General features: G+C 35.2%; 1 protein-coding gene across 1 annotated transcript in view; it reads left to right on the top strand.

Annotated features, from left to right (window-relative positions):
* Positions 1 to 12,130: 12,130 nt before the first annotated feature.
* The window catches only part of LOC108365640 (estradiol 17-beta-dehydrogenase 11), a 31,198-nt gene continuing 17,654 nt past the window's right edge, over positions 12,131 to 25,674 (top strand). Inside the window, exon 1 of the mRNA XM_017619732.1 lies at positions 12,131 to 14,642. Coding sequence (XP_017475221.1) covers positions 14,457 to 14,642 — 186 coding nt within the window. The 5' untranslated portion in view covers positions 12,131 to 14,456. The remainder of the gene's footprint in view (positions 14,643 to 25,674) is intronic.

The following is a 25,674-nucleotide window of genomic DNA, read 5'->3' as shown; positions in this document are numbered from 1 at the left end:
GCCCCGAGAAGGAGTTATGGATTTGCGGATTTTATAATTTGAAAAAATGAAATCAATTGAATAAAAATGGGAATGCGTAAGTAATATTTTAAAACAAAAATAACTCCAGAAATGGATTCCTCATAAGAAAAAAATAATAAAACCTGATTTTATAAAAAAAAAATTACATTTCATTACGACCCCACAGCTAATTAAATCGTTGCTAAGGTAAAAAAAAAAACATTTTCGCTATTTGGCATGCACAAAATTGATTTCAGACCCGAGTTTTCTTCGGAAAATTTGCTTAAAATTTCACGCCAAATTATCTAAGTTTTCGAACTAGGGGAAGTTACCGACAAATAAGGTTGCGTATACACCTTTTTTTGGAGCCGAAATCGAGCCGATCTAATTTTCATTTTGGGAGACACACAATCCCATCATAAAAAGCTTACTTTTACTGATTGGCCTTTGTTTGAAAAGAGGCTCTCAAGGATTATATTTATGAATTTGGCTGAGGATTCCTCACATAGGCCATAACGGGTACCTAGTTTCTTCAATAAAATTTTACTTAAATTTCTATTATAATTAAATTTCTTTTAAATACTGTTTTTAATATTAACCAAGTGCTATGCTCGCATCTATTTATGTCCACATGTGTGTATGTATATGTATTAGCTCTTTTTCTTGCCAAGTTTTTGCAGTGCCCCTAAATTTGGATTAGAGTTGCTTGTTAATTACATATACATATAGACCGATATAGATGCACCAGTTTTGATTAGGTGATACAAGTGTGTATTTCTTTTACATATATATTTAGATACATCGATACCCTGCAGTGAAAAATTATCAATTGTTAAAAGTAACCAACTTATAGTTAGCTTTTTGGCGAGATTTCGATTAATAGCTCACTTTTAATTAGCTATGACAAAACCAACTTAAAGTGAATTGTAAAGTCGTGCAGGAGTCATGCAGACGCAATCGGGAGTTGGTTTTCTTTACAAGTTTCTATTAAATATCCTCATACAAAAATTACTTTCAATACACTTTTTTTCTGAACTTCGCAGATTCTTTTTCATATTCAGGACAAATAAAAGGAAGATCGAAATTTTATACTATCATTTTGAAGTTATGTCTGACGGTGTTCGAATATGGGGCCACCCAGAGCAGAATATGTAAACAAATATGAAATGTAATAAAATAAAGTAAATAAATAAGTAAATAAAAAAGTAAAAAAACAAAAAAATATTTTGTTTTTCTTATTGATATTTTATGTCCAAAAGTAGTTAGTTACAAGTTAGTTGACATGTAATGCAGAGGTATCCAGGTCTGACTTTTTTGCGGCCATCGCCCCACAAAAGTAGTTAGCTTTTTTCGAACAAAATACACAGTTAATAGTTAGCACTAGTGTTCGCGTAAACAGACTAAAGTTAGGTATAAGCTAACGTCACTCCCTGCAGGGTATGTACATATGTAACTGCAGTTGTCCTTCAAAATTGGAATTTTAAACTAACCATTTTGAAGCAAAACATTTTGATTTACGCCTAAAATCGTATTAGCCGGCAAAGATATACATACTTATGTATGTATGTATGTACGATTGTATACACGTATTAACTAGGTACACTTTGGAATTAGTTAACCAACTAACCTTGAGTGGCACAGAATTTTTTCAATGGAACATTGATCTCAAAAGCCAAAACAAGAGCATAACTTCATGCGCAATTACCAAAGTAGTCGAACACATATTTATTTTCTGCAAAGTTTTTTTGTTGTTTTCTGCCATACTTAAAATAAATGCATTCATGGCCCAATCACATGCTATTGAATATTTATTAAGAGAAAAGAACCAAACTGACATCGAGAATGTAGAAGAACTAGTTGGAAAATAATGATGGAGCCACAAACCATACATTCGTGATAATAATCTCCAATAACAAAAAAAAAAAAAAACCTGCAGAAATAGAACCAGGTTTTAACGAAACGACTTGCTTGCTGAGCTGCGCACTAGAATTAAAAACAAATATATATATATTTAATGGCAAGTAAACAAAAGAAGCAAGCATTCGATGTCTTGTCAAAAATATTTTTTGTGTAGCAATACATAAGATGAAAAATTGCAGTTGAGCAATCAATGTTTTTTTTTAGAAAATAATGACACAAAAATTAATAATTAATAGTTAATAAGTAAAAGCGAAAATACTACTAGCAAGCAACGAGAAAACTAGTTTTTCTGAATAAAATTATAATAGGAACCAAAAAATACTTAGTTTCTTTAGACTCGAGTTATTAATTATGCTTCACTGACTAGAGACAGATAAATAAACACAAAAGCTTGCAGCAAAAGAATCTTATCCAGTTTGCAATAGCTTGGATTGCATAACGAAATGACGCAGAGAAAGTAGTATATATGTACATATGTATGTATGCATAATAAAGAACAGTGTCTACTTTTAAATTGAGTTAAGTTAAATTTGATGTTGGCCATAAAAAAAAACAAAATCGCCTTATTATTCGCGAACTTTTGTTTTTTTTTTTTTTAATTGGGCAAATGTTTGTTCTTATAAAAACGACAAAATGAACAAAACGTGTCGCCTGTCCATTAGCCTTGAAAAAGTCTAACTAAGAAACTATATTTGTGTACATACATACAGTAAATAAAAACTGTACTTTGAACACGTAGTTACATACCTTTGATCGGCAACGCGATTCTTACATTTACATTGCACATACTACTCTTCATAAATAGTTAGAAGCTAACATCTCCACCTTGATTGCTTAGCAGTCAAGTTATATGGATGGACATTACCAGCTGCCATATAAATATTTACAGATACAGAGTTAGCAAATTATGAGTAGTTGCCTCGTAACATTGACGCTTATTGGTGTTAATCACACGTCACAGATCTGCAATTATAGCCGCCAGCAATTATGTTTTTTTTTACATTGTCAAGCATTTTTACAGCCTTATTCTGTATCACGATAGGATAGGAAATCTGATAGCCTTTGCGTTGATCTTATTTACTTTATGATTAGGGTATTTTTTTTTCGCAGGCAAACACAAACGACAAGAACATTTATTTAAAAAAAAAAAACCTTAACCCGACATAGGCCATTTTCCCTTTAAAGGTGATGCTTCATAAAGGTATACAATTCTTCAACTGAATGCAATTATTTTTTTGTCAAAGGTGTTGCTTATCGGTGCAAATCGTCGAACCAACTTTGTCTGGCAAAAAGTGCCAGGAATCGTAAACAATCATATTTTTTTTAATTTCAACCAAAAAAAAGATCAACATGTTTTAAACGTTGTAAAACCAATTTAAACTATATTCCCATATTTTTTTGTAGTCGTACGTTCTACCGGTTTGGTTTTAATTTTTGAGTTTGACCCATAAAATTACAAATAATAATTAATGTTAAAGTTGTACTTTTTTCTCTAAAAAATAATCATAATTTTTGGTTTTTTTTTTATTTTTTCGCTTACAAATAACAAATAATAATTTTTATTGGGTTATATTTTTTTACTTAAGAATAATTATTATTCAAAAAATGTAAAAGCATTACTATCGTGATTTCCGACATATCCTTTTCAGAGGCTGCGACACCTTAATAAAAGAAATAAGTCTCGAAATTTTGAAGTCAAAATTTCAGTTTGTTGCGCCTGTACGGCCTTTTAATATAATATAATAGATTGGCGCTTACACATATGTTAGTGTTTGGCCGAGCTTCTCCTCCGATTTGTGGCGTGCGCCTTGATGTTGTCACACAAAGCGGGGGGACCTACAGTTTTACGCCGACTCCGAACGGCGATTGTATTTTTATGAGAAGCTGTTTTTCATGGCAGAAATACACTCGGAGGTTTGCCATTGCCTGCCGAGGGACGACCGCTGTTAAGAAAAAACCTTTTTTCTATATTTTTTGCGATGTTGCTTTGACCAGGGTTTGAACCCAGGCGTTGCGGAGTGGAAGCGCGCACTGCTTACCACTACACCACAGCGGCCTTTTACATTTTATAAATAAATATATATATATATATATATATTATAAATAATTATAAGTTTTAAGTGGAAAAATAAAACTGAATGATTAATTAAACATAATTATTATTACGGTCCCTAAAAAAATGCACTTTCTTCTAATTCTTTTAAAATTAAGTCTAGCACCTCGAAGAGGTCCTTTCAGTACCGATTTTTAATTGATTATCTCCCTCCTGACTTAGGACCAACAGTTTTCTCTATAAGCGAAAAAATTTCTTGATTATAGGCTCCGAATAATATTCGAGATCCAACTTGGCAGCATCACGCATACCCATTCCGAAAATTCTTTCGAAATCTGAACGGAAGACTTGATTTATTTCAATCAAAAAACTCGCTGCCCCTTTCGTACCTATGGCTGTTAATTAAGGGCTCTGAAAAGCAAAATGAGTACCTGTACTTCCCCCTAACTATTTACCGTTGGCCGGAAGGAAGTTTGCAATTGGAAATTTTATTTTTCTATGGAGTAGGAGTAATTTAGTGTTCCAGGGTTTTTGTGCTAAATAATACCTCAGTTATCTGCCTATGAACTACGCTACGCTCAGCGCTGCTTTTTGGATGTCATTGATCAAGTTTTACTTTCGGTAAGGGGCTGTTTATCGGCTTATCGGTTTATCGATATTATGGTTTAATATATTGTTTGAATCCGTAGGGAATAACTTAAGAGTTTGTTTGAGGTTATATATCCAGTATTATAAGTGAACATTTAACATTGTAACTTCGGACCTCAAATCTGCCAACTCAAATGGATAGACAATATCAGCTGCTATAAGAGATATTTTCGTGAACTTCCAGGCTGAAGATTAATTAAGGTTCAAAGTACTAGTAAGTAAAATTTTTCTGGCTTTGCTTCAAGATGCATGTAAATAATTATATTTCCCGGTTACGGCTCTGGCCCTCAAACTGAGTTGTTGCATTCAACGAACCCTTAGAGAGTTTGAAGAGGAGAGACTTAACTATAACTGAACCATAACTATAAATCAAAATATGGTAGCACTTCTTTTTTTTTTGGTTAAAATCCGCTGACAACCGAAGACACACCAAAGACCTTGAATCATTAATTAATTGTATATATTAATTGGCATAACTTTGAGTTTACTTTTTGGCCTTGTCGCGGATGTTGTTACTTCGGTGATTGACCCTACAGAATTCTTAGATTTGATTTTTTATAGCATCATCCACTAACGTAACTAATTAACAACGCAAATAGTTCTTCCGCAAAATCGATAACAAAAATAAAAATTTGTTTTTGAAGTGTCGAAAAGTCGTTGAACTCTAACAAAGATAAAACCAAAAAAAAAACGCTGCTACTGTAATTCTACGCGAATAAATTCATCATCATCAGCACAAATGCTGATTTAATTTTGCTACAATTAGCACTAACACCAACTCTTTTTTCCAATTTGTTTTCATTTTCTGCTTGCCGATGAATAAAAATTCAATAATTTCCGTAACGCCGCCGCTCGATGACCACATCCAAACTTAGGTTGCTCTATGAATACCCTGTGTGCAAATACTTCGTCAAGTGATAACCACAAAAAAGTTCAAGTGTTTCACTACTAAAAAAACTAAAAAACAAATAATTTCACACACAAAAACATATAAATGAAAAAAAACTGGATTTACAAATTTTTCTGTTGACCTTTGAATGGTTTTCAATTAAATGCTAAGCGTTATTTTTTTTTTGTTTTTATTAGCATCTCGAGATAAGCGGACTTTAAATTATTCACTGGACATTGGAGAATTCTATGGTTATACGTGCCCGCTGTCCGCTGTCCGCTATGACGTGACGTGTTTATGGCTTTTGTATATCTAAATATGTGGCTATGTAGTTTAACCTATTTTACTTCCTCGAACGCGGAGTTGAAGGAAAGAGGAAGTTTATTGCTTAGCAAATATATTTCAAAATAATAACAAAGGAACACAAAAGCAACAAAGTTTTAAGAGTGCGGACGATAGAAAAAATTTGCCACTTCAAATGATGCCGATGAGTCGTTGCGCAGGCGTACCACCGCTACTAGAATTTTATGAAATGCTTCCGTACTATTTAGCAAGTAAAAATAACATTTTCGAGTGTAATATTTTGTTGTTTTATGAAATAGTTTAACAAAGTTTAGTGTTTAATTATGACGAGCAAGTTAATGGCGGCATTTTTAAGAAATCGCAATAAATTGCGCTTTTTTACAATACTCGTTGGACCAGTATTCGCTTTATTAACACTGCGTAAAATTTTTCCGAAAATCTCGAAACAAGTGTTGTTTTTTACAGCCACATCGACATTAAGGCTTTTTTTCTCGCATATGAAGGTCGTTATTTTTTGTCGAAAATTAAAAATTATCCCCATAATTTTCAAGACCGCTTTCGTTAGTATAGATAATAGATAACGTCATAGTTGGCCCACACTTTAATGGCGCTAGAGTGGCGTTATTTTTAAAAGCCAATATTTATGAGATTTGGATAATTTTCATAATGAATTGGCGATTTGATAAATTGGTAATTTCCAGCGCACTGAACGCAGCTTGTTAAGGGCTGGGCACTCACAGAGGATGCCCTCCAAGATCTGCCCTCCTACTTAAAACATGTTTCCTCCTTCCATTTAGTATGTCAAACACTAGTCTAGTGTGCTCCCACTTAAGATTTAAAATTTTTTTGATCTTGTCCAGTATAGGCGTAACTCCATACTCCATTAAGACTGCTATTCTTGATGCCTTCTTCGCAGCCTGACTATCGAAATAGCGACTCACTCGTCCATTTACACGATTCGTGTTCATTACAACCAGCTAAATGTTTGCATAACCGAGCAGCTTATAAGCGGAGCGCCTACATCCTCGTTCAGTCATCATCGTGTCTCGAATACAGCAATCGATCTAAATAGTGGCCATGACATTCATCTCAAGGTGTTCCCTATAAAGATTCTTGACGTTGTATTACTGTAAACATACAGCAGATGCAAACTGGTCCGTTGTTTTAAGGTTTGGTGGTTTTACAGAACTCTATATTCTTGGCTTAAGGGTTTGTCGGCTAAAGGTGCAGTAAGGTTTGGGCCGTCGAAGTAGTCCTAAATGCTCATGTCCAGACCAGTTCTTGTGAAGTGCTTTCAGTCAATAAAGAACCAGTGGGGGAAATAAATCCAGCAAACCCCATGCGCAGCCCAGCACGTAGATACATAAGTACATATTTTTTCAAGAATAGAGCGCCACCAAGACTATCTTCCTCTTCTTTGCATAGCTATCGAGCATTATTCTGAGCTACTTGATGCTTTTTTTCATCCGAAGGGTCAATTTACTTTAAGTCTATACTATTTCTTAAGCTTATATTTTTTATTACAAAGTATCCGGTTTGCATTTTCTGGGTTGATACTAATCGCAACTGTAGTTAGTTACCCAAAGGTGCGAGGATATATCGGAGTGCTTGGCTCATAATGACTGGACTTTGAACAGACACTACCCGCTTACTATATATGGTGGAAACACTATGTGCGCAAGCAGTAAGCAACAGATCCTAATTCCATTTTAACATATTGTTGACCACCATATTGTATACCCCTGTGGCGTACTTCTGTTGGCTGGTTTAGTAATCTCATAAACACTCCTTTTTCCCCGAGACTCTTCTGCAGATCAGCATTATTTTTATCCATTTCGGACGTGCAGGGTGATTCCCTTTCGTTGTTACTTCAATATTTTGCCACATTATTTAAGATCGTAGGAAAAGTCCTCAAAATTCTGAAGAGTAGCCTCTATTCATTTAACAACATTGTATAGGGCGAAGTCTAACGAACTTCCTTTCGCAATAATAAAAAATACTTTCCTATACGTTCTGTTTCCAGGGTCTTCTATACAAGGGCCCAAAGCTCTTGGGGTGCACGTGGTAAGTTCTTCGTTGCTGGTATTCCTTAGCTTATGGCCCGCGTTCTGCAGCATTGTCCCTTACATATTCGTAGTCTTGATGACACTGGGATGCGGAGTTCTATGCCTAATCCAGTCTGAATGGCATCTCAATATTTCTCACAACCTTTATGATGGGTAAACCGCTGTCCTATTCTGCATCCTCATCTGTTGTGAAGGGAGCGTTTCGTTTCTAGGTTCGCCATTCCTACCACTACTTACATTCAAATCATCCGGTACTTCTAGCAAATCCTAGTTGGCCCTAGAGTTTGCCCTAAGCTTTTGAAGTTCTCGAAGTAGTGGTCCCCCAGAATTTTGAAGCGTTTTTTTCTGGAGTGTTCGCCAAAGTATTCGCTACGAATGGCTCCGAATGGCTTTCGTTAGTTTTCCGGTGACCATCATATCGTTCGGTTTTGAAGGCTTTGCACATTTTGTGCTCTTCAGTAGTGGCCAAAGCGTTGTACCAATGTTCGAGAAAATTTAAGAGTGCATGCTTGGAATAATTCTGCCTCATTGTTTACTCACCCTGTATCCGCTATTACTTTGTTCGCACTCCACAATGAGTCATTGCAACAAGTAAACTCCCTTAGCTCAGTGGCCATAAAGACGTCAAAACAACCCTCTTGAACCATAACACTGCAGAAACCAACAAAGATGTCAGCCTTGCCAGCAGAACGCAATTACTGCGCATGCGCGTTAAATGTCACATAGAAGTGTATTGTAGAGATTTGTCATTGCAGCTGAGTTTATTGTAAAGTGAAGTACAACGAAGATTAATTAAAAAAATTTGATGCAGGAAAATTGTGCAAAACTTAAAGAATTAATAGCGAAATAAAAGGAGTAGAATTAAGTAGTGGTTTGAAATACTAATAAGATATCAGATAGGGTACTAATAACACCTCAACACAAGGAAAACAAATGTTCTAAGAAATCGTGACATGCAAATCCGAGGTGCGCTGAAATGTGGCCACTGCAAAAAATGAAATAAATCAAAGTTTTGCGGAAGGAAGTTTCTGGCATCAGCTGCAACAAAGATGACTTTGATGCGAGTGCATTTAGTGGTTTCGGTTTGTCGTGTTGATACAGCTGAGTCATTTTTTCTATTTATTACAAATTTACCAACGAAATATTCCGTAGCTGCTTATATGGTTTAAGAACAAAAAAAAAAGCAAAACTTTACAAATGCAATAATTACTAGCGAAAAAGTAGATCTTCACAAAAAAACTAATTTGCTTTTTGTTCTTTATGCATCTGTGTCTACCAACTCAGAAACGATGCTACAAAACAAGCCAACGAAAATAATGGCAAATTAGTAAATGATTCAACTAATAACAAAAACTACAATAATTGCTGTTCTACTAGCTGCTGACCTCTATGTTAGCTAAGGAGTTTCTTGAACCCACAGCGGCACGCGCATCATACCCAAGTTTAACTAATAGACCAAACGAAAAAAAAAACCAAAACGAATGCGCTTGCATATTCAAAATTAACTAAATTATGTGTTTTTTTGTTTTTAAATATTGGTGAGCTAGTCGATGTTTATACATACATATGTATATTCACAACATTTTTTGTTGGTATTGATTGGATTTGCATAACTTGATTATAGAGTGACAAAGACAGACTAAGTGCATACATGGTATAAATATATGAAGATACTTATCTATGTTATTTATACATCTATGGCAATTCTTATGCAAAAATTTCATATAAACACTTTCGAAAACAAATCAGTGAATTAAAAAAAATAATAATAATTATCATAATTTCTCTATGTTTCTTTAAATAAATCTATAATCACAATAAAGTACCCACATTGCAGTTTCGGTGAGGTCACAGCCAATGGAAACTGATTCCTTACCCACACTTGTCCTTTGGCTTTATATCGCCTCCCTTATATTCTACGCGTTAAGGACAAGCTATTCCCTAACGTGACCTTACTGTGCGCTTAATTAAAGTATTGTATAATTTTTTAACATATTTATGTACATAGAGATGAAAATTACATATCCAATTATAATTCATATTTAAAATAACCAGATAATAACCTTCGAAATGATGAGCTCAACTAACTTTATAAAATTAAACCATTTATCTTAAAGCTTTAAACGCGCCATCAAAATTAATATTTTCTAACAATTCAAAACAAAAAATAGCAAAACAAATCCTGTTTTAATGTCAAACACTATACATATACTCATACTCACAAAAAAAAAAATTCGCAAAACATTTTTTGCTTTATTCTTGTCGTCTAGCCGTAAATTCTGCTTTCATGTTAACTACTTTTAATTACTATAATTTTAGATTTTTTGTACGTCTGACCTTCTGCCTTATTTATGCTAAATTACTGGTTTGTTGTGGTACTCCAGCTAACCCATTTTTTATTCAGTTTTTGATTCTAAACATTTTCGTAAGAATACATACTTGATGCAAAACCTGTTTATATTTCAAGGTCAATTTTTCTAAGACACTACCTAATATCCGGCGCCGCTTTATACTGCCAATCTTGTCAATAACATTCAAGCTTACGCTGACGAAATTTGTGTGGCAGCGTTAGAAAAATCTATTGGGACGTTTTGTGTAGAAACCAAGGATAAGTTTAAGGCGCGGTGCAACTTCGAAGAACTTTGACTCAATCCAAGTATGTAAACGTATTGTTTAAGCGGAAAATAAACTGTTTAGATCTCAATCTATATCAGCTCATAGGCGTATTTCTAGGGGTGCGTGCGTACACACAGAATGCGGAGCTGCGGTGTTCACACTGAATGAGAGAGAGCGGAGCTCTTCTCCATGAATAGGATGCAAATATATTAGAACACCTTCCTGTAACGAAAAGCGGCAAAAAATATTTTAGTATTTGCTTCATTGCTTTCCCGGAAAATACTTGCATTGTTATTCATGAAGCTGAAAAATTAAATAGCACAATCCAAAAGTCAATAACCGCTTTGCTTTCAAGTTCAAAGCTTCTGGAAAAGCTTGCTGTACGAAAACGTTCATATATGTATGTAGCCTCAGCAATTTAAAAGCTGCACTCCTCTCGGGCCGGTTTCGATCGGCATCGCTGTGCTTTCTGTGTGTGCGTTCGTTAAGGCTTTCTGCAGACTAAACCAAATACTCAAAGTTTTCAGGCAGTATCGTAGAACATTTAGCAAAGTCTCTGCTAGAAACAATGCAAAGATTCTGGCATTATTTTATCTAGCAGATATAGCCAACAATTTCTTCGGAAGGAGGACAAAAGCCGAAAACCAGACCGGAGCTGATGATGTGTACTACAACCATTTACTGTGCAATAAAATATATTGATTGATGAATCTATGGCTCATACAATGCGATCAGAACCAATTTTTAGTCGAGGTGTTGCAAAAACAGAGGTAGAGGAAGGAGTCCAATTGGTGTCCGTTGGCTCAGAAGAGAAATGACTGGCCTTCTGTTTTAGACTCGACCAAAATCGCTTAGGCGGTTACAACGCCAATAATGATCGGTAGGTGGATCTAGGATTTCTTTGCAGTTGGTACAGTGAGGTTTATGCAGATGCAATCAAGACATCAAATCTACCTATATATAGGCTATGTGCACTTAGAATCTGTTCTTCGTTTCGAAAGACGCAACGCTTGCGGTCTCTGATAACGAAAATTGTGGATACAACGCTTCCGAATAGGCCCGTTGTGATGCCATATAAACTTACCGATTTCTATCCATGTTAAAAAGCTTATTCGGGTACAAACCACTAAGGTTGGCGCTATGAACTTTGTCAAAGCTCTTATTATGACAATCCTTATAAGAAAGCACATTTAACGCCCAAATATGGTTTTTTCAGAAAATATTTGTGAAGAAATTTTATCAATATTTTTTTTTTTATGAGGAGAAGGCTTTGACTATCGTAGTCGAGTAGTTAGATATGCCGACTATTATTCAAATACCGAAAAATTCAATAACTAACTGATAGAAAACGTTGTTTTATTAATAGTATACAAAGATCAAGGACATTCATAAGGAGTTGGTCACCACCTGCCACGACTCCCGGCCTATGAATGCCGTGATCGGAGCCAAATCACCAGCTGTAGCAGACGCAGAACTTCACCTGCCAAGAGAGACCCGCGTTACCCTGACTCAGTTACGGTCTGGATACTGTAGCCGCCTCAACAGCTACTTGTGCAGACCCGATCCCAATATCCCCAATGAGTGTTCGGCATGTGGATACTGTCCGCACGACACCAACCACCTCTTCACATGCACCACCCCTCTCCCTTTGGTCCGACCCTATTGAAACAGCCCGTTTCCTGGGCCTACCGTGTTTTGAGCTTGACGATATTGATTTGAGGATGAACCGAAATAGGCGTGGCTTAGTAGTGCCGTTACAACAATAACAACAACGGGTTGTGACGGGTTTATAAGTCTTGCTCCTAAAAACTTGGCATTTGAAAGTAAAAGTGGTAACATCTAGTTCGAGAGTACGAGAGGCGGCATTTTGTATCGCCTAGGACACTCAGAAACAGAACAGCTAAAAATATTTCTCTCAACACATTTCGAAAAAAAACTGTATACTGAACATTAGGAGGTATAAAAAACAAATGTAAGCTTGCCAAAAAACTGTAATTTACAGTTAAAACTGTGAATCTGGCAACATTGTTTATACTAGTAGGGTTGGTAATAGGAACGACATTTGAGAGAAATTCTGAGCTGCATCTCTTCTCTGCAAAATAAAACAAGAAAAAGAGAATTGATAACAGCTAACACAGTAAACCACAATTAACATCCATCATTTTCCTTCCTCATGTCAATTAAAAATTAATTTCAAATTATGTACGCAATTAACAAATAAACAAACAGCAATTAGCGGACTCGCCACAATGGCAGAAGCACTTCAAAACAATGGAAGTTGGTCAAGCGCGATCTGTCTTCCCACAATCAAGCCAACAACAAAAACAAAAGAAAAGCAAACAATTTGACTGACGGAACAAATTATGCCAGAAGTAAAGCGAAGACAATGGCAAAATACCAGCTTAAACGGCAAAACAAAAGACCAGAAAACGAAACCGTAACTGAGTAATTAAATAAATCAGCCCGCGAAGAAAAAGGCGGCGCAAACTTAAATGCTTATCCAAGCTTGCCCGTAAATAAGTAAGCAATGAAAGGAAAACCTGCTGAAGAAAGAAAGGGAAATGGCATACAAAACAATCAACTTTCAAGGTCTAGCTAGGGAGACACCGCAGAGGCCGCAGCTTGCTGGCTGGCACTACGATTTTGGCGCGCAAAGCCGAAGCGGTTAATAACAAAGATCAGCTGTGGTCGGCAGTGTGGCAAAGAAAAACAGAAAGCAATTGGAAGTAGCAAAAATCAAAGAAGACCGAACAACAGCAACGATCAGCTGTAAACCGCAAGCGTGGCTGAGATTGAAACTGAAGTAGTAAAGTAAACAGCGGTGAAGCGTACAAACAAAGTCAAGCCAAGCAGAGGGCGAGAGCAGAGTGCGGCGGTCTGCGAGACAGAAGTCAAATGAAAGCGAAATACAACAGCCGGGTGACGTCACAATCCGGCTTTAATTGGAGCGGCGCGGCGCGGCGCGGCGCTGTGTCGCTCTGCGCTAATAGCCACTGTCAGCTTAAGCTTGAGTTTGGCTTGCCCACTACCGCCGCCGCCGCCGCCGCCGCCGCCGCTTCACCTGAGCAGCTGAGCTAAGCTTTGACCAACACAACAGCTGCACAGAGTGGTCGTCGGGCAGCTAAGCTTTTTTTGCTTTGTATTTTTTGTTTAGTTTGTTGATTCTTGGGGCTGCCTTTTTACCGATCCCCGTCTCTGCTGGTGCTTTTGTTGTTTTTGTTGCGTCGAGAAAAATTGAAAGCCACACAAAAGTGAGCTGCACGCTGCCAGTCGAACGGAGAAGTCTAGTGACGCTCGACGCGATTTAGTGAACACAAAAGTTTCTTACGCTCAGCAGAGCGGACGTGTAGCGCGGAAAGTCAAACGGTTTGCATAAAATACAAGCTCCTTCGGTCGCAACGAAGTCAGTCAGTGTAGTTCGAAAAAGTCTGCGAAGTAAAAATCCACAACCACCCCACCTGGACACAAACACTGACACACACTCACCCATCGACAGAAGTACGCACATGGTCGAACAGTTCTTTTTCGATACCGACTTCGAATTGACTTTGGTTTTGTTTTTCTTCTGCATTTGTGCCAGTCACATTTTCGAAACTCCTTGCGAAATTTTTGAACAAACTTGGCGTGAAGGCGTGAACAAGAAAAAATAGTTGAGATTCTATTTTTCCGGTTATTTGTGTTTTGTGTTAATATTTTCTGTTTTTTTGAAAAATTTCGGTGAGTGATATGAAATATGTATGTAATTCAAAGAACTTACGAAGCAACTGAAAAAAACTGAAAATCCCGTAAAGTGCAGTACTCTATTTGGATAATATTCACGAAAAAACCAAAAAAAAAACAGCAACAACCCAGAAATTTAGTAGAACAAATCGCCGTTAAGCAAACGTTAATGAAACTGAAGTGTCTATAAAATAAAATAAAATTTTAGTAAATACAAATTTAATTGAAAAAGTGCTTGAAAATGGAGAACAATAACAACAATGTGCAAGCCAATGGCAGCGTCTCGAATGGTCATTTGCCTAACGGGCATTTGGCAGCTGCACCAGCGCCGGTGCCGCAATCCTTCCTCAGCAGCGTTTGGAGTTGGGCGGATGCCATAAGAGACTTCTCGTGGTTTATCATCTGTTCAATCGGCTTCATTCTGCAGGTGAGTTTCGGGCAAGAAATTAAGTATATTTTGGGGCAAAAGGAAAAAATATTTAAGTGTTCGCATACATATGTATCACGTATTGACGAAATATACCTACATACATATGTACACATACTTATGTAAATGCATACAAATTAGCGGTTCTGAGTATTTAGGGTATTTTACCGGTATCGGTTCTCAAAAAAATGGTAACCTCTCGAAATAGCTTAAAAAATAAATTGATGAAAAAATTTTAAAAAGTTTTTACAAAAGTTCAATTTTTTTTATATTCTTGTTATAAATTAAATTCATACATCCCTTAGTGGATATTTGTAGTACAAACATTGTATGAAAATAAATTATATGAAATTTAAAACAAAGTAATGTAAGTTTGTAATGTTGAGGAAAAAAACTAGCATAACATTAAATCAAAAAGAAAAATTTATAGACCAACTCAGAACTCCTTATTACGTAAACAAATGATTTTCAAGTCGATAGCATCAAAAACATCGAAGTTAATGTAAGTCAAGCAGATCTGATATATGACAGCTATATGATATAGTGCCTTGAATCGAACAAAATTTGATAGGTCAACGCAGAACTCTATAATTCATATGTATCTAAATCGAAGTTCGGACTGATTTCTTCAGATTTACACTTTATTGAATTGACAAATTTAAAAGAATACATTTTTCTAAAGAGTTTCTCGAGATGCCCCTTCGCCTTCGACAATAGATGTTATTTCCTGATAATTTGCTTCCATTGTCTGCACAGAGCGACCTCTAGAGACAGTCTTTGATATAATGTGACTATTCTGTCAAGCATTGGCTCTATGCCAACCAAGCAGCTCCGGGGATTCAACAACGACAACAAAACTTACCTCCTCTTATATAAATCTTGGCAAGGACCCTACTGCTTAAAGGAATCATTGGCCCAACGAGAACGACCTAGAAGTAAACCCGAGCAAAACGAAACCTGTATTATTTAATTAAAATCAGCAACATTACAAATCAGCACATTACAAAATCTGCGATATGTTTGGGATTTATACTGAATTAGAAGTAACATTGGTCACTAAACACATCAAAATGTAGGCGGAAAGCTACAGCAGCCTTTATACCTAAAAAGGCCTAATAGTATGAAAATATGACATATTCTCCAATATAGGGCTGTAAATATTGTGGTCAGTCTTTTGTATGGAGTGGTTGTCTAATTTATCTAAGAAATCGTCCACCCTGCCTCCCTCAAATAACGAACTGATCGTGTCCACCATAATCTTTGACAAGGTTTTAAAGTAGGGATCCTTAGCATTAAGCAATTTATCCAGGAAATTCTGGGACCCATTGATTCTATTCGCTTCTACTCAGACGGATTCCAACTGAACAACAATGTCGGCGAAGGCATGTACTAGGAACAACTAGGAAAAGCTACTTCCCTTCCACACTTTGCGCCTTGGAGGAGATTCGACATGCCACTGACTATCTTTAAGCTCAATTTACAAGAATTTTTATACTCAGTAGTCGGTATAAGATGGAAAGTCCTTGCCACCAGAAGAAAGAAAGAAAGAAGGGGGAATTCCCCCCGACTATGGGCCTACTAACAGATTAAATAATTTTAGGAAGGACTCGTAGTGCCTGTAAATTACTTCTGGGTAGTTGATAAAACGATGAAGAGCCTAAAGCCATTCGGCATAAAAACAAAACGGAGATAGAGAGGGATAGTTCATGGTGCAAATTCACCGGATCAACGGAAAGGGCACAATTTGCTTCTGTAAGAACACATCAGTAGTCTGAATTCACACGAGTGCCGTTGGCTGAAAAAAGTTCCCCAATGAAAATTAAGTCCGTTAAGGTAGTTTTTTTTTTTAGCAAAGAAGCCTCTAATGAGCCGCTAATTGCAGCTAAAGCTCTACACCCTATTTGAATATGTGTGTGCACAATATTTGTTTACAGATATAAATTAGCATAAAACTGCAGCAATGTTAGCAACTTTGTCTCCTTTGCAAATTTGTTAATTAACAACTCAACTCAACAATGTTTCGTAATAAAATTAGTAACAAATTNAAGCAACTTTGTCTCCTTTGTCAATTAACAACTCAACTCAACAATGTTTCGTAATAAAATTAGTAACAAATTGTCTAAGCTATTTCCCTGTCACTGCGAACAAATGAACACCGTTCAGGCAGACACCCCAGACTGACAGAAGTTTAAATGCATTCGACACACTGAAATGGATACAGACAGATGGCAAGCAAACAATCAAATCCATCATTTATTCGCAAAGACATGCAAGCCATCAGTCAGTCGGACAAATGCAGTTAAACACACAGATAAATGTATGTATGTATGTGCAAATACTTAATGAAACGAAAAGTGATAAAAAAAACAACCGCAACAATAAAAGGCCAAAATTTACTACGACAAAATATTTCATTTGTCTGAAAACCAAGTCTGCTAATCAAGTGTGAAGGCTATCAGCGGTAGGTTTGTACTTAGTTAAATGTCTGCTCAAGCTCACTCAGTTACATACATGTACATATGTATATGCATGTGCAAAGGTACTATATATCTGCCAACTTTTGGGCAACTGACTTGGAACCAAGCTTAACAAACTTTAAGCAAAGCAATAGCTCTAAATACTTAACCACTGCCTCAGACACTTGCAACAGAAGAAGATAATAAAAAAACTAAACGCATTTTTCTTAACTGAATTGCTAATTTGGAACTGACGTATGTATTTAGTATGTTAGTAGTAAATGTATGCTGCAGACATAAAAATATACTCAGAGCGAAGTATTTATTAAATCATTTCAACATGCGAACTTATACTTGCATACATATCTACTATATGCATATGCACTTAAGAATTTCGAAATTGTGCTTAAATGCACCGAAGTAAATTGTTAAATAAATTTATAGGTATCATCGTTTGTGGGTGACTCGTTTATGGTTAAATTTAAATAATTTGTCCGACTTCTGTTTGGCATTCAGGATTTCAAGCCTCTAAATGCTTATGCTAAGAGTCATAAATAAAACAACAGATATAAAATTCTCCGCGCCAGATGCCAATTATGTTAGCACGCGAACCCATAACAGTCGAGAGAGTGAGTTAGACTTTCTCTTATCCAAGTTGGATTTGTTCTAATGTCCTGCACGTGGCCTCTTCTATTCGCCTGTTCTATAAAGTTTTTCTCTAGCTAGAATTTTCAAGATCCGCATAGGGAATGGGGGAGCGGAATTGATCCTTTCTCGCTAGTTCATCTGTCATGCAGTTACCTTAGAATAATGATATTATAAGTTATAAGCCTATTTGCCAATTCAATGGTAGCTTATCTACACCACACGACTAGCCTTCATGTATGTAGTTTTATCACATTCAGAATTCACATATCAGAGAAGCTATGCATGTAGACCAAGAATTGAATCGGCTTAGAGGTTTAATTCTAGCTTGCCTTCCCATAGGACCCCTATGCGGAAGTAATTACTCAGAGCAAATGTTGAGGCTATGTAGTCAGGGCATTTAACTTTAGCAGGATATTTTCCCTTATTTCCTTTCGTCCTTTTTTTGTTGGTTTCTGGCCTTATAGCAATTTTAATTTAGCCATTTCATTGTGAGAAATACGACCATAATTTACATGTGATAGATGTTATCGCTGCCATTTCGGATGATCACCAAATACCCTCATCGAATACATAGAGATTTTAACCACCGATCACCGCTTGCAAAGCCAGTAGTCTACCAGCAATGTACGTAATCAACTCGGGCTCAATCTTGCTCATCGGCTTAAAAATCTTGCCTCGTGATGGAAATGTTGTGCGAATATTTTATTCATGGTGGCTGAGGGGTAACACTTCGTACAGTAAATATAATCCAATTTTAACGGTAAGGTTAACACTCTAATATCTCGATTTATTGTTCCATTGCGACTACTAACCTCGATGGTCGACTTCTCGTTGAGGAGTTAGTCTAATATAATAGTTAAATGAGTTATATAATTAGTTCTTTGTTTTGTTATTATCTAAGTGGATCTACAAACTTTGATCGTTGCTAGCAGTTGGCAGCTATTGTGGGGGGAAAAATCTTAAAATTCGAGCATTTTTGTTCAGCAAGCACAACGAGCACAGAATTTACAAAAATATTTCTACCAAGGTAGCTTTTTAATTTCAACTATGCAACTTCCTAAAATCGCTCATATTTGAACAAACTCAATAAAATTAGAGATACAAAAGGCGAGTAAAGAAATAACAAAACTACATAAACAAAACAAAGACAAAAAGCCCTTAACTTAAAAATAAAATAATGAAAAATGCTTTACTTGCGTTTTCAAGCGCCATTAATCCACATTTACTACGAGCGTATTTCAGTTAAAAATAGTCAAAAGTCACTTTCGTTAACGAATTGAAAAAAAAAAATATTGTAATGGACACAAGGCAAACATACACCAACATATGAATATGCAGGGTCACATGTCCGTAGATACATATGTACGTAAGTATGTGTAAGTACGTATATGTATGTATATTTGTATCTATGAAATTATGCTGAAGCAACTCCAGCTCTTGGTTTTGTTGTTACAATAAAATACCAAACATTTGGCATTCATCTATGAATATCTCAAATACCTTAAAGCATATTTGAAACAAAAACAAAAACACCAACGGACGGACGTGAAACAATAGCCAAAGAGATAAAGTGGACAGTTGAAAAGGCGAATGCCGAAGGTCCAGGCGTACGTACATACATATATGTATATGTACATATGGGCTAGCAAAAGTTTTAATAATAAAAACATTAATAAAAATTTCACTTTTAGAGAGAAATGGTAAAAAAGTGGCTAACTTGAAACTTTGGAGTTTTGTGCAATTTTGGCAGAGATGCCTGCGCAAGAAATTAAAAATTATGCGTAAGAAATTAAAAATAGATTAGCTCTTTTCGTCCGAAAAATTTTGCTTGGCTTGCGAATAATACCGTAGTAAAATTTATTTTTACCTTCTTGTGGGGTCATTTTTCCAGCCAGTAGTTTTAGGTTAAATTTCAATATTAATTTAATTTTTTCGTTTGGATTTACTGTAAGATTACTTTCACTAACACAAATTTGTGGCACCATTTCAAAATTTGTTTACTCGGCCAAAATCACTGCGACGGTTACAGCACCAAACAAGAAGAAGATGTAAAACTAGTGCTACTACCTATGACTTCACAAGCTACTCTGCATTTTTTGATCAAAATTCCAAACACTTTTTGTCTGAGTTGACTACTACAAGTATGGAAACCAAATTATTATACCAAAGGCACTAAGATAGTATTAATCACACTCAATTACCAGCATAATTAAAAATATTCCATACATTCCAAATAGTATAGCAGAATGACCGCCAGTGGATACATATTTATGTGCGGAAGATATGGTTGCCGAACAAGTTTGTTGCTTAAATCTTTTGTTTGGAAAATCCTCAGGCTAATACTATTCTTCATTTAATGCTATTGTTATAAAAGCTACCAGTAAAGAGTTTGGTGCTTACTTTTTTCACTTATATATATTTTTCGTAATAAAAGAAAAACTGAATTTGCTGTCAGAACAACAAAAAAAATGTAGTAGAAGTAAACGATCTTATATTCTAGCTTTCAAGAAAAAAGTAAAACAAACAGTTCTGTTGAAACACTTCCTAGATATTTCAAAAAAACAACCAACAAAGGGATTTGCAGAGTATTTGTAAAAATGAAATATAGAATAATAAGTACAGGAAGTTTTTTGGCGCACTTAATAAATTTTAATAAAAATTTTATATTTTTTTATATTTTTTTTTTAAATTAAATGACAGTTAAAATTAGAAATAAATCAATACAAATAGCCGACGACCTTTGCACCTAGTAAAGGCAATTCGGCTGCGCAGAATTTAGTGGTCATAGTCATTTTTCTAGGTTAGGCCATTTAATCGAATAATATCAAATTTAAGTTCTTAGGTAGGACCTGTTTTAGAGCAGAATTTTACGATTTTCTGCTCAATAATTAAATGCTTTATTCCAGCGCTAACAACGGACACGCGCTATGTAATTTACTCAATAATTCTAATAGTATCCTTAGTTGTCTGCTCAATATATGTACTTAAATTTATTTATCATTTATAATAGATTACAATTATAAAAGGTAAAGAAAAAAACTACTGTATCGGTGCTTCATAATTGTAAAATTTTCCACACATAATAACTCAAACTTCAACCCCTTGCTAGTCAACCTTCAAGTAGTGCAATTGCCTGCAATTAGTTGATTAAATTTATAAATTATAAATTTACAAGTTGTTCAACTTGCTGTTGATATTGGTATGTTTGTACATTAGGGTGGACCAAAAATACACAGAACATCCACTTTTTGGGATTTTCCGCCGCTACATCCCAGAACTGAAGAATATCGAAAATAAGGAGACCCGTTTTTTTATTACTTTAAAATCGGCTAATTTTGAATCGTGCCGCTGAGTCATAGGGGAATATAATTTTTGTTTTCATAGAATTGCTATGAAATTATTGAATATAAATATTTTTGTATCGAATAGGAACTTTTCCCTTCAGAAATCTTCAAAATGTTAAGTTATGGTGAACACATTTAATATTTAACGCATTTATATATAAGAGATAAGATTATCGATAATGAAATCTTGGTTTTAATTTTTTTTTAAGTGAAAAATGCATCACAATTTTAGGTTTTGATGATCTCTTAAGGGAAATATTCTAATTCGATCGAAAAATATTTGTTTTTAACGATTTTATAGCAATTCTAGGAACCATTTTATTTACCCCATCCAAAATATGAAGTCTTGCAAAGCCACGGCGGCGCGTTAAAATATTAAGCGATATTCGTAAGTTCTGTACGGTGGCTTGAAGAAAAAAAATTTACCACCCTAATGTACATATTTATGTTTCTACACACTGCATACGAGCTTATTAAGTGAGACATAGAAACGCCTAGAATGCACCGCATATTTCAATTTAGATATAATAAACAGGTTTTTGAGCTTGGATTTCAGCGAGCATAGGTATGTAGTTATGTTAATATAAGTAAACGTACTTATATTGTATTATGCAAATTATAGTCTAGTTCAATATACAAACAAAAAGAAACTAAAAGTTCTATTTATTCGATTTGCAAGGCCAACATTTATTAAAATATTTTCGATTTTTTAGATGTAAGAATTCTTTGCCTACTGTTATTATGATGACATTCAAACAATCGTTAAACATGCATATGTATGTATGTATATTGCAACAGCATAATATGTTCGCATTATTTCCGATGTAAGTTTCTACTAAGCCAAATGGTTTGGGAAACTTATCGATATCGATTACAATGTTTATATCGATTAATATAATATATATTGGTCTGCAAAATTATCGATAACGATACTTGCAGCGCAAACCAAATCGATATAGATATATACATATAATAATATCGATAACGATAGCAATAACGAAATCATAAAAACTTACTCAAATCATTGTTCAGTACACATATTGAGTTATTAAAGCACAAACAAACTACATATACTGCCTCTAGTTATAATTAACCACAAAATGAAAAAAAATTATTAATGATTCTTTGCGCATGTGCAAAGTAGAAAAAAAAAATCAGCTAACTAATTTTCCTAAACGTACATAAATAAACGAGTAGATATATCAGAAAATCTGCCAACTGCACAACGCTCAATGTCGATTATGCAAGTCATGCAAGCAGCATATGCGGCCCAAAGCTGTTGTTGCACCTAGTCGGTTTTTTTTTTTTGTTTGCTTTTTGGCAAAGATTTTATTAACAATTTGAGCAGCTCAAATACTTAATATGTCCAATTATTATGCAGCACTAAATTGCCCGCTTACCGCGGAGTTTTGCGCGCGCTGCTAGTATGTACAGACGTATGTATGTTAGGGTGGTACTTAAAATCAAATGAACGATTTTTTCAGTCTTACCCCCCCCCTCAATCGGTAATATCGCGATCACAGATATCACATATAAATTTTGGTCCCGATTGGTGACAGTTAAGGCATGTCGCACGGATGCCTCTATGGAGGCTCAAAAAATTAAAATTAATTGTTTTTTTATCTAATACCCAAAATCGATATATATTTTGGCCCCGATTGAAGTCGGTTAAGACGTCTATAGTAGCATCGACGTTTGGTTTGAGGCTTAAGAAATCTGATGTAAAAATTTGCTTCCTACATTTAAGGACCACCCTAACGTGCATATGCACACATCTTAGTACGATAGTAGGTATGTACGCATTGGCTGAAAATAAACAATGGCCACAAATAATGCCACTAACAATTGCCACTGGCAAAGAGGCAGCCAAGTAGAGAATAACAACAATAACAGCAAGTGCTGACGTGATGAAGAGAACGCGCTGAGTGCGCTGTGAGTCTTGGAGGGGATGTCGGTGAGTGGGCAAAACAAATGTGCGCACAAGAGCAAAGCGTGCAATGCGGCATGCATTCAATTTGTGCAGATGTTAAACATGCATTTCATTGTTTTTTTGTTGGTGTCATCTTCATTGCATACATTTCAAGCAAACAAATCAACGGAAAATCTTCAATCAACTGCAGTCAAACGGTTGTGGAGGTTTGTGGGACATTACTTACATTGAAAAAAAATACATGCTTTGAAAATATAAAAAATTTTTTTTTTTTTTATTTGAACACAAAATACTGCGTTTTGTTAGGTTTAAGTGATTTAAACTTTGCCGCCAGCTCCGTTAGTATTTGTACATATTTTTGTGCCAAGATTTCGCGTTGTGGCGATTAAAGTCAACATAACTGGCGTTATGCTACTCGAAAAAACTTAACAAAATATATAATTACATACATACATATTTATATGTATATTATGAAAATTAAATAAATAAAATTTGGCGCTTACACACTTTTCTTAGTGTTCGGCCATGCCTTTCCTCCAATTTGTGGTGTGCTTCTTGATGTTGTCCCATAAATGGCGGACCTGTAGTTTTTCGCCATCTTTGAATGGCAGATGGTCTTTTTATGAGATTTTTTCACGACAGGATTACACACGGAGGTTTGTGTTGCTTTCCCAACTATTTAGGTATTTTGCTTAATCTAGTGCTGGAACCTGAATCCTACCGAGTGGCAGTGTACATCTCTAACCACTCAAGGCAACAGCCTTAATATCGAATAACGGCACGCGATGTGGGCAACGATTATTTTACCACTTAAATTTTATGTACAATCTGTTTTATGCAGGTAGCTTGAGCTATACAAACTATTTTTTTCTTCGGTGATCATGACAATAAAAACAATAATTTAACTGTTAAAATTGGACTTATATTTTCCGCTCAAATTGTGATTTTCATTGTTTCGACCAATTTTTATTTATTTTTTCAATCATAAGAAATTTAAGGCGGCCAGAAGAAGGCAATTTCTATACCACCGGTCAAAATGGGTCAAAGAAATCAAGAATTTATTCGTGTGCAGAAAACAAAATAAAAAATAACAATTTTTCAATAATTTAAATATAAAAATATTGGTATTTCTTTCTTTGCTTTCTTATCTTCAAATATATGTAAGTAGTTAACCCTTTTCTACCCAAGACAACCAGATTGATTTTAATGTTGGAGCTTTGATTATGGGTTATGAGCTCATTCAATAGCAGTTTTGGATAAAACTTATTAATTGTTAAAAATATATTAAATGCTCGTTTGATGTCAATCATAAAAGGCCTTGAAATTGTTAATATTTGAGATTATTTGACTTCAAACTCAAACTGTTGTTTTGGAAAGAAAGGGTTAATGGGGTGTTTAATTTAATATGCAAAGCGATTTTGATTTAGTTCAACGAATCGCGTCTGATCTTTCTTCTGATTCTTCCTGGCTGGTGTTAATTAGAACCACCAAGTTTAGGTAAGTCTTTTGCACTTCCAACGCCATCCCGGCCTTCTTCATCTTCCACCAGTAATTATAATTTATATGGGCTAAAAATTTTTGATAAAAATTAAAAAATTATGCCCATCAAAATATTAAAAGACTAGATTTGTTGATCTATGACAAAAGTGTACTATATTTGCAATAAGAAAGGGTCTAAAATATCTTACTAGAATTTTTATTTCCGTAGTGTATTTATTTTACGATATACAACTGAATAATAAATATAACCACATAACCAGATAATCTGATAACCGGACATGTGTAAACACTAGAGTGATTTACTCGGTTTTCCAAGCCGGTTTTCGAATATCGAATAATCCGGTCTTTTTCATCGAACAAGCCGGTTTTTTTTTATTTTTCGAAGTTTTCAAGGCTTTCTCCAGTTTAAGTGAAACCACTAAATGATTTTAAAACTATATCGTAGGTTTTTTGGGGATGATTTTGATTCCAATAAATGAATGCTTTTCGCTTTAACATTTTCTATGTGTTTGGCCGAGCTTCTCCTGCAATCCGTGTTTTGCTTCATGATGTTGTGACACAAGTTGAGAGATCTGCACTTTTACTATACTCCGGAGAAGTTTTTTTTTTGCAGAAGTACACTCGGAGTTCTGCCGAAGGGCGCCACCAGTATTTTAAAACACTTTTTTTGATCTTGCTGGGATCATAAATTTAACCATGGGTCTCCCCAGTGGCAGTAGGAACATCTAAGCACTCGGCTACGGCAGCAAGAGCACTATTAAAATCCTAAACAAAGCCAGAAAAATGCAATAAAGTATTAAAAACAATGTTAAAATAAGAGCTAAAGAGAATTTTTCACTAATTTTTATTTTTACTGTTACTAGTTTTATTGAAGTTTTTGGCCGTGACTTCATACCAACATAAGCATTTTCGCTGTATGAAAACTTTGTAAAATAAAACCGGTTCAACCGGTTTTTTCTTGTTCTCAAAATTGGGAACCAGGTTTTTTTTTAATTGCAATTTTACAAATAAATCGAAAATCGGTTTTGGGAAAAAAGGCGAATAATCAAACACCCTAGTGAACCCCCACATTGTGTTCATAAATCTCTGGTACATTAGTTTGTTATAGATTTAGATAGATATAGATATAAGACACTTTCTTAGCAAAAAAAAAA

Source organism: Rhagoletis zephyria, unplaced genomic scaffold (genome assembly GCF_001687245.7).
Source record: "Rhagoletis zephyria isolate East Lansing unplaced genomic scaffold, Rhagoletis_zephyria_1.1 Rzeph_scaffold_01942, whole genome shotgun sequence".
Taxonomy (NCBI): Eukaryota; Metazoa; Arthropoda; class Insecta; order Diptera; family Tephritidae; genus Rhagoletis; species Rhagoletis zephyria.
This window is presented reverse-complemented; position numbering and strand designations above follow the sequence as displayed.